At 38.4% G+C, this 11,279-nt stretch overlaps 1 protein-coding gene across 5 annotated transcripts in view; it reads left to right on the forward strand.

Moving 5' to 3' along the window:
• LOC122816448 (alpha-1,6-mannosylglycoprotein 6-beta-N-acetylglucosaminyltransferase B-like) overlaps positions 1-11,279 on the forward strand; it is a 950,232-nt gene that overhangs the window by 878,985 nt on the left and 59,968 nt on the right. For all 5 annotated transcript variants that reach the window (XM_044089252.1, XM_044089250.1, XM_044089253.1 and 2 more), the window contains one exon: positions 5,522-5,596. In XM_044089252.1, coding sequence (XP_043945187.1) covers positions 5,522-5,596 — 75 coding nt within the window. The remainder of the gene's footprint in view (positions 1-5,521; positions 5,597-11,279) is intronic.

An 11,279-nucleotide genomic window follows, 5' to 3' on the forward strand; every position in this document is an offset into this window, starting at 1 on the left:
ATCTGTGAGTGTTTGATGGATTGATATGATATTTGATTAGTTTGTTTAATGTAGTATGAAATTTCGTGTGAAGAAAGTGAGATTTTGGAAGGTGTATGACAGAAACAGGAATAAGTTCCCCATTTTCTACATATGGTCAGCATGTCAAGTTATCTGGTTCCTTCTCTCTCAATTCAGTGTCACTCTCCTCCCTTCTTTGACAGTCATGCCTGGCTGTAATAGGTCTTCTCTTATACAACCTATCCGCCTCTTTGCTGGATGCCCTCATTTCCTTTTACCTTCTTCTTGTCTGTCCCAAATCTTCTTCACCAGACTGTCTTCTACTTTGCTACACATGTGCCCAAACTACTGTAACCTGTTTTCTTTGATCATCTCTACAGTTGGAGCTAATTAGCTTACTGCTCTGATGTCCTCATTTCTTCAGCTGTTGCACAGTGTCCATTTTACCACCCATCTTGGGCAGTTCAACTCAATGACCTTCAGTTTCCTCAACATTTCTATGTTTAGTGTCCAGGTGTTTGTACCATACAGTAGTACTGGTTGCACCACTGTTTTATACACCTAATGTTTAATCTTCTTTTGCATTCTTCTGTCGCACACTACCACTGACACTCTGTGCCACTTGGCTGTAGCCCCTCTGATTCCAGCTTTCACCTTCTCATGCAGTCTTTCTCATTCCACAACCAGCTGAAGCTATTAACTTATTCCATTATCTTCCCTTCTATCTGAATTTCAGTTTCTTGTGATTTCTCCCATTTGCTGCCAGTGTAAATGTTTTACTTGTGCTCAGTTTCTTTCCGTGTGCCTTCAGTTTTGCATTCCATTACATTCCCCTGTCATTTGCTGGAGAAATAGGAATAATATATAACAAGTATAATAGAGATTGTAAGCTGATGAATAAAGGGTAGGTGATTATAATAGTTATGATTTGATGAAAAGCAACAACAGGATGGGTTGGCAGTAGAGACAGTAGGTAATGACGGATGGAGATCTGTTGGATGTGGGTGAATAAGTAGAGAAATGTGTTGGGTAGAGAGGCTAGTAATAAGAAGTGTAAGAGGGGGAGTAATGCTATATAAAATTGTTACTTGGCAGAGTAGTGGTGTCAGGAGAGGTGGATGAAAATAAGATAGTGATATATTTTGAGGTTGACTGAGGTAGGATAGATGGGGAGGGAATATTAGGTAGAAATAGTGTAGGTGCAGAATTAGAACTAAAATGAGATAGAAGAGGATATCTTCAGATCTAAGCTGGATAATTTAAATGTTAGAGGTAATGGTTTAAGGGGTTTGAAATTGGATGATTTGTACAGTGGAGGCTGTGCTGATTAAAGATATGCTGTCAGTAATCTATCCACTCCATGTTTGAGAAAGACAATGGTATAAATATAGATAGGGGGGGGTTGGAACTGGGAGCAAGACAGGGAATTCACGCTGTTGCAGGGGGAAGTAGAGGTCCAACTAATGCCTTATAAGAAGGATAAATCATCTCTGAATGATACCCACTCCTGGGCTGCTAGGTATCTTACAGGCTCCAAATTTCGTGTCCTACTTTGTGAGGGAGAGTTGGATCTTTGGATTTCCATAGGAACTGCATTCTTGAGCTGAGCAGTAGAGGTTCTCTCCCTCTTTATCATAGTCTTCTATGATCAATAACTTTTCAGGGGGTGATTATATATTCAGTTCTGCTGAAGATGTGTCCTACTTAGGGCAAATAAGTAGAAATTGACAGCTCTGACAGACTGGTCAAAGGCAAGAGATGACAGGAAGGCATTTTTTAAAGCTTTGAGAGATATCCTAATTAATAATTGATATAAAGCCCCTTCTCTACAAGTCTCATCGCCGCATTCCTTACAAACCAGATACTATATGCCATGATGTTGCAGTCACCCATATTATCTGTGGCAGTACTAGCCACCCTGAGGCAATGTAACAATTGCCGTAGGCCTACTGATAACAATTTGCTTCTTCCACTAGAGGAATGTATATGTGGGGAGTACAAGCTCTTATTTCTTTCAGAAGCCGGACTTCACACTAATTGGCAATACCCATCAGATTGTCAGTATTGGCACCCACCACCCACAGCCATGCCAGGCTTGTCCTAAATCAACAAACAGGTGATCTTACTCTGAGGTACTTATGCAATCCCTACCCAAACCTCAAAGGCTTATGAAATTCCTACCCAAACCTCAAAGGCCTTCAAGACATAGGGTGGGTATACAGGATACTCAGCATCACACTTCAAGCAAACAGCTTCTATAAACAAAGCAAACAGTAGAAAAACAAAAGGAGGTCACACAGCAGGCAGGCCAATGCCCTTAAGGTGAAACGGCCAAGCCAACACATCTGCTGACATCATAGAGGAGACTCCATAGTGAGGTACTCAGATTCACCACTTATCAGACTGGTAGCTGTGTCTCAGTGCCAGGATCCACCAGACCACTGTAGCTCTCAAGTTCCTTCAACCAAGATACACATATGACGGTTATTGTGTACATGGGAGTGACGATCCAGACACACCTCCTTGGATTATATGAAGATGAACATGATGATGGGGATGATGGAGTTCTTAGAATATGTGTCTGAGGCTGATGTAGAACTAGCCTTGAGCAGCATCCTATGATCACCAAGAGTAATTCCACAAATCAAAGAAAAGATAATTGACTTTAATTAACTATTGGGTTATTTGCTGATGTCATTCTAAGAGAATACAATATATATATATATATATATATATATATATATATATATATATATATATATATATCAATCTGGAATGAGATGCTTGAGAGCCCTGACTACTTTTTTAGGGGCTTCAGAGCCCTAACTACTTTGCTAGAGATGGCCAATTGCCAAAAATGTTTTCTTCTCCCATAATGCCTTTCTAAGCAAAGTTAGTCTCTTCAAAATTTTGATATAGTCAGCCTAACTAAAGACTTTATAAAGGTAGCTCTGCTCAAAACTGGAAGCCTAAATAAGAAGTTGCACACACTGCATGCCTTCTTGACCCTTGACAACATAGATATCGTCATAGTTACTGAAACACCATGGTTTCAGTGTAACGATTACAACTCAACAGAGTCAGTTTGTAGTGCCTACCACTCCTTCAGGCCCACCATTGTAAATGATGGTGTTGTGAAGGGGGTATGACCATATTCCTAAGAGGCCAAATTACATCTAGATTCATAAGGTTAGGCAATAACCTAGAGCTCCTTCATATCCTACTTTCTACAAATATAAAACACATACCACATCATAGTCAACTACCACACCCCCTACACGTCACCCACAACTTATGAGATGCAACTTAACAAACTAGATTCCCCCTCCTGAGGCATTTCAGTTATTCTTCTATTAACTAGGAAAACTACATGACCACAAATAAGTATACACAATGCTTCCTAGATTTCATAAATGCTAGCTCCTTAGACCAGCTAGTTCATGTTCCATTTATGGGGATGAAAAATATTGGATCTTGTCCTCACCAATATAACCTCACTTCCTCTACACCTGTAGTTGCCCCATCATTAGTCAAATCTAAACACCTTTCGGTAATATTCAGGTTTGAGGGTAAAAATTGACTTACCATCAAAACCATCTGTCTTTAGAGACTCCCCGGGCCTCCGCTGAAAACAGGCTCTGTGGAACCTAGTTGGACTTTCCCGGTCAACAAATGTTAAATAAAATAAATAAATAAATAAAATTCTATGGCACATTTATTATAGCTAGCTCATAACTTGATGGAAGCTAAGCACTACCTCCCCTTTATGACCTTGTCTCACCGACTGCTACAGTCTCATGCCTAAAACCATGCATTGAGGCATTGGTTGTCTTCATACACAAATCCAAAGCCATGCTCAGGAATAAACCACTATGGTGGGACCTTAGTACTAACAAAACATACAATAAAAGGAAGAAACTTGGAATGCGCTCCAAGAAAGTATAATAAAGAACTCAGAAGCAAAATTAAAGTCCCCAAAGGTAAGTATGACGTGGAAAGGCCCACCTATATTAAGGACAACCGTAAAGCCTTTTTTAACTATGTCCAAAACCACAGAAGCAATATCCAGCAATGCAGAGCTAATACATAGCAACACATACTCATCTTCAGAAGATATAGCCAACATAAAAGCAGATAATTGCAGCTCAGACTTTACACACTTATCTCCACTAAGTTTGCCACCATATATTATCATGGCCACACTACACCAGATCACTGGATCAAGTCCTGAGACCTCTCTGCAAGACCAAAATTGCTTTCTCCATGGGTCCATATGATGTGCCAGGCTGTCTTCTTGACAGCCGTAACTACAGCCTTATACTGAACTTATTTCATCTCCCCTTCTCTGATGGATTTGTGCCAGATGTGGGGAAAAGTACCATAGGCAACTCTGTCCAAAACGGAGAACTTACCACTTACCCTGGCAACTACAAACCTATAAGCCTCACCAGCCATCCCATTAAAGCAATAGAAAGCATCATTATGGAAGTTGTTAGCACAAACATAAGCAGTGTGCAATTCCCTAACCCAAGTTTGGATTTGTGAAAAGTAGATCCTGTCTATGAAACTTGGTGGACTTTTCTGAACAAGTCATGATACACTGCTTACCTGGGCCTAGCCAAGACCTTTGATGCCATCTCTGTCCAATTTACTCATGCATGTTAACTCTAACCCTGTTCCTGCCTCCAACTATAATTCTGCATAGTAACTTATAAACCCCTCCCTTCCCTAACAGTATTAATATTAAGACAAATTTGGTCTGGAATGAACCAAGGCATGGCTACAACTGGATCTGGACCTCATGCTCTTAAGGATCCTCATTCTTAGCTTTTGAGAACCAAATGACAACCGCTTCACTCTCCTAAGAAGTTGCTTTATTCTCAGAAGACAGTTGGCAGAATAATGTGTCATAATGTATGTTTTAATTGTGCTGAAACAGTTTGGGTAAATTTCAGTAGCACCAGGAAGGCTAAGATGAGCAACCATGACAAAAGTCATGTGGTGTCTCTGGGGTTCTTTATTACACTGCATAAATTCATAGCGTCAAGTTATTCATCTTGCTATTTACATTTGTGCTGGTTAGATTTGGCTGTTTTTTCTTGATGGTACTGGGCTGTCTTGCCTATTTTGCCTTCTTGCCATTGTTGCCTAGGGTATCTTCCAAAACAGTTTAGTGTTTGTGATTCAGCTCAGGGGACAAAACAGCACAGTGGTTATGAGCACTGAAGCTTGGAAAGCCAGGATGAATCTCATGGTTGACACATATACTCTGAACGTAAGTAAAGCAGTTATCTTTTGGTTCTGACAGAATATCTGAAAGCAACTTTGCATTTAGTGTGCCCTTTCTGAGCAAAACTTAAAAAAACGAGCATGCTTCAGTGCTATGAATTGCTTAAAACAATTTAGAGAACTGTTTTTTTCTATTTGTTTCTACTCTACTAACAGTGTTGTAATATTTTGTTTTATTTTAACATACTTTTGAAAGGCAAAGGAATAACCTGATCTTTTTTACTTTCTACAGGTGAGACCCTATACTCCATATGAATATAGCTGTGAGGGGATGTTGGAGCGTGTGAGAGCCTACATTACACATCAGGTAAGAAGAAATGTGCTTGAGAGTAACACACATCTTTTGAATAGTGTGTTAAATCAATGTCTGAAAAACTGAACAATGATGTTGCAGGATATCAGCTTTAGAATAAGGCTGCTGGTTCAAGAACTGATACTGCTTTTCCAGGTCTGAGCACAATTTTCAGACTATTTATTATATTACTGACTATTTCAGACTATTTATTATATTGATGACTATTTCAGACTATTTATTACTGACTATTTCAGACTATTTATTATATTGCTGACTATTTCAGACTATTTATTATATTACTATTTCAGACTTTATTATATTGCTGACTATTTCAGACTATTTATTATATTACTATTTCAGACTATTTATTATATTGCTATTTCAGACTATTTATTATATTACTGACCATTTCAGACCTATTATATTGCTAGTTCAGAGTATTTATTATATTACTGCTCACAGCACCTGGTTCTCCAGATGAATTTCCAGCTGGGGTGTCTTACGTGCAAAGTTTGCATGTCATTCTTATGTACACAGAGACTTTTCTATTAACTTTTCCTCACCCACTTCAAAGGTAAATTGGCATGGTTCCAATTGGCTTTAGGTGTGTGTGTGTGTGTGTGTGTGTGTGTGTGTGTGTGTGTGTGTTTGGGATGGTATTAGATGGATAGGCTTTACAATGAAAAAAGGCTATTAAATCAAAAACAGATTTTTTAAATGCTTTCTTTAAATATCGAGATACGAAGAAAGTAAATGTTTATTTTTAGCACTATTCTGTTAATCAGTCTCTGTTGTACTGTATTAACATACAAATATGTGTGATTGAAGACCATTCTGAGTTAGAAACACTGAGATTTCAAGGTAAGAATCACGTAAGAAATGTAAACAGGCTAATCCCTTCTTATCCTTTTCGGCTAAAGGCATTGGCTAAGAGGCAACAATTATATAGGTGAACAGTAAGAAAATAATAATAACCCGTGGTGATACATTTACAAATCCTAAGACATTACTACACATAGTGTAAGGAGGTAAAGGAGAAAATCAGTGGTACTCATATCACGTCAAGGCAGAGAGTCACTGATTATAATCTGAAAATCAGTGGTACTCATACCATGTCAAGACACAGAGTCACTGATTATAATCTTATCCCATCTCCACTCGCCATTTGTGCTGGTCGAATACTGTCTCCATGCATATCTCTGAACATCTTAGAGCAAGAAATCGGGACAAAGCCATAAATAAAAGTGGGACAAAGGCTCCAAAATAGGGACAATTTAAAAAAAAAATGCTCTTACAAACTTAGAAAGTTGGTAGAATAACAGGTTTTGAATTAGCATGAAATTTCTGAAGGGTATGAAGAGTGAAACTAAAATGTCTATCATTATTTTCTAACTTTAATCTTTAATGATTTGCCATTAATTTTCCAGAAAACCACAATTTTATGAAAAACAGACCAACATATGGGGCAAAAATCTGGAGATTCTGTGAAAATCCTTACAGTTGAGAGATATGTTTCCATGTCTGCTTACCATTTATCAGCATACACTGGTTTCCTTTTCGAAATATATTGGTTGATTGGCTATACTAAAATATCTATATATATGTGTGTGTGTGTCTATGAGAGTATTTCAGAAAGCTCATAGATGAAGATGTACTTAAAATTATGAAAATCAACTCTTTGACTGCTGTTTTCTTCCCTTCCCTAAACTGGAGTAAAATTGGACTTTGTTATATATATAGTGAGGGAGGTGTGTTGGCAAAACCCACTAAAACCCTCACCAAAATTTGGAAGAAAGGGTTAAAAACAGCAGTTAAAATGTTTTTTATTAAAGAAGTTTCATTATTACCTCTCAGCATTTTTCCATTAGATATTTAAATGTTTACTTGTTTTGTATGCATGTTTGTCAGAATGCTGCTTTGAAAAGTGTTAGCTCATAATAACAAAACTAATACTTTTTTATTTTTATTTTAGCTTCTTTCTTGCCACCTGTTTGACCATGAAGCTCCCCTCTTTCCACTGCCCCATACAATCCATGTGTTCCCCAAGGAGGCAAGAGCTGTAAGGCCTAATGGGCACCAACAAGGGTATGTCACTGGCTTCTTTGACTGAACATCATAAGGCTATCCTGTCCCCTTTTCATTAACACTCCCACTGAACCTTTAGTCTCCACTGGGGATATTACAATAATAACTAAGGCCAAGAAATCTGCCCCTTCCCTCATGCAAAGGGAGGTAAGCTGACAAAGCTGTATCATCCCTCCCTCCCCTTGTCAGCTAGTACCAAAACTGTGGTTCAAAATAGGATCATCTTTCTTGTAGTTGAAGGTTTATCCTTGTACCCCGAAAAGCTGGAGCTGACACTCTTTTAACTGTGTCATTTATCCCTTTCCCCAAACTTTTGTAGTGGATTGTATAGGTTAATGTGCCTCCCTCCCTCACATTCTTTATTTATGTAATCACCCCAAAAGTTGCTCCATTTTGGTGAAAGGAAGAAATGTTAGTTAAGAAAGGGCTGTGTTTTGCAACATAATATATTTATATGTATAGGTTGCTGCCTAGACACATAAAGGCAACTGGCTTTCCTACCACAGGAGAGAATCTTATTAATAATTTCAGAGGTCTTGCTTTTACTCTAAGTGCAGCCATCAGTCATCAGCAGCAGCATACATTCTCAAGGTGCTTGGACTAATGGCTGTCTCTAAACAAATCATTCTTCAAGCCAGACTCAATTGGAGAATCTTGAAGTGGAGACATCAAGTACAATAGGATCAGTCCTGTCAATGTGTGTTTCAAAGGCTCAGGCTATCCTGGATTCCCAGACAATTTAATCTGGTGGACAGATCCATAGAATTTATCGATACGGTCACTTTTCATCAAACCAGTATGAGTTGTAACTGTAACCATGGACATATCTACCCTCAGATGTGTGACACTTTCTAGGCAAGATAGTACAGAGTTCATGGACCATGGAGGAGGCTTGACTGCACTTAAACATACTCCAGATGAGAGCAGTTATGGTAGCATTGCATGCATTTTAGGGTGTTCTCCCTAAGGTATATATGCAATGTCTAGCATATACGCACACATGTGTGCACACACACACACACACACACACACACACACACACACACACACACACACACACACACACACACACACACACACACACACACACACACACACACACACGTATATACATGCAAAATTCCCAACAATACAGTGCAAATGGACCCCACTGAAAGGGCTACTACATTTACCACCAATTTTTATCAGACTCTAAGCTGCATACAATAGTCTGTAGCCACCCACCCTAAATATAATTTTAAATTTAGGAATAAACATTTCTGGTGGAACTCCTTTATTAATAAAAATATATTTAAAAAGGAAGGAAAATAATGAAAAGTTCTAGGAAATACCACCTCCTACTGTAAGACCACAGTGAAACATGACAGTACGGAGTTTAAGAGCACTACTAGAAACTGTAAAGCAGAATACAAGCATAAGGCTGCTACAGCTACCAAATGAAACTTCAAATCTTTCTTCAGTTATGCCACAAAATTAAAGAATAATATTTAACAATACATTGAGCTCATCCATAATAATATGACACATTCCAATCACAAGGATAAAGCCAGTATCCCAGCAGACAAATATAGTGGTAACTGTATTCCACCTACAAACATTGTTAAGCCTACTATCTGTCAAATGTAATTTCCCCTGAAATCACCTTTTAGAATCCCTGACAAATGCTAGTAATAATGTTTCTATGGGACCAGATAACATACCAAGCTTCATTCTCATCAGTGCAAAATTTATTCAAACCTCTGCTTAAACTGTTCAACTTCATGGGGTTTTCCCTGATGCATGGAGAACAGCTAGTGTGAGTGCTTCACAATAGTGACCACTCTACAAACCTAGGTGATTATAAGCTCATCAGACTCACCAGCCTTATATGCAAAACCATGGAACTTATCATAGCAAATCCAGCTATATAGATATAGACAAGTAACTGTTCCACACACCACTCAGTTGGATTTTGTGAAGGGCAGGTTCTGCCTCCTGAACCTAGTAAAATTCTTTGAAAAGGTAGCAGAGGCTGTGGACATTGGTCATTCTGTGTACAGTGCTTATCTTTACCTTGCCAAGTCTTTCAGAACTATCTCTCATGCCAGTATTATTGAACAACTTAATTTAACCCCCTACATTGTCTTCAGGATTGCAAACTGGTTATTTAACAGATTCTAAATGGTGATAGTTGCTGGTACCCTCTTTGAACAAGATTGTAACTAGTGGGATGTCACAGAGATCACAGAGATCATTGCTGTGCTGTCCCATGTTTGGCATTTATTTTGCAGTTATCCAAACTAATATCCTAAGTGTGGCTGACCAGGTTTGCTGACGACTCCAAGCTGGAAACTGCTATCCATTCATCCACTGATACTAAACTGCGCCAAAAAGGGCTGGACTATGCATGTAACTGGTGTACTGAAAACAGTGTCAAGCTAAACGCAAAAAAAAGAGCAGCATAGTAGCATTTGCCAAAAAAGCTGTTCCCACCTCATATGTTATAAATGGTACTCCACTTCAAACAGATAGGGTCATAAGAGACCTGGGTACTTATATGGACAACCTTCTCTAATTCAATCATCATTTTTCCACCATAGTAATGAAATCATTTTATCTGTCCCAGTTAATTTACAAGGGTATGTCTTTAAGATCCAAAGAAATTATTTTATGTCCATACTCTTACCTTTCCAGACCTATCACTGATTACAGTGCCCCTTTTGGTATATATAAATCCAGGCATATTGGTCAACTGGAAAGGCCTCAACCATTTTTAACCACAAAATTAAAGGCCTTAAATCCTTCAAACTTCTCAGTAAATTAGATTATATTCCTTATATTCAGTAGCCTTCTGTCTGTACCAAGGATACTTGTGTCTCATTTTTTGAGTTGTGAAAGAACAAATCTTACCTAACCTCCTGTTTCTTCCTAAAACAAGTGGCTCTGCAAACACTTATGCTAAAGACCTAAATTTACACCAACAAATAAACGAGACTCACAGGACAGGTAGGCTCTTAACTCAATATATTCCCAGCCTATAGAATAAGTTACCCCCTACAGGTCAAGCAAAGACTGTTCTCTCTACCTTAAAGGCTAGTCTTGATGACTGGATGATTGGATAGGTACATGTAAATATACACCAGCATTATCATGTATGGCCCTGCTTTATTTGAGAGGTGGGTAGAAGTGTAGCTAGCTATTTCTGCACCTGGTGCTATCCCCCTATCTGTCAGCCCTCCAGAGAAAAAAAACTCTTCTTAAGTCAGGACTTACTGAGCACAAAAAAAAAAAAAAAAAAAAAAGCTTTTTTCCTTCATTCAATCTGTAGCAATTGCTTGCTACATTTGTAGAAAGCAGTTACTACAGTATATACCACACATACACCACTACAGAGCACAGTTAACAAAAAATATTTTCTTCCTTTAACTGCATTAACTGTAGTGGAAATAATTAGAAGAAGGTGTGTGTGTGTGTGTGGGGGGGGGGGGGTATGGTGCAGTAGAGTTGCACCCCTGCCAAAAATAGCATTTTTCTTCCTTTTTTTTTTTTTTATCGTCTTTTGTCTGTTTGATCTTTTTAGGGTGATGTATTTCTATTTTGAGTGTTCGCAATTATGCTATTAGCTGAGACA

Source organism: Protopterus annectens, chromosome 12.part0, assembly GCF_019279795.1.
Source record: "Protopterus annectens isolate FY-2018-M chromosome 12.part0, PAN1.0, whole genome shotgun sequence".
Lineage (NCBI taxonomy): Eukaryota > Metazoa > Chordata > Ceratodontiformes > Protopteridae > Protopterus > Protopterus annectens.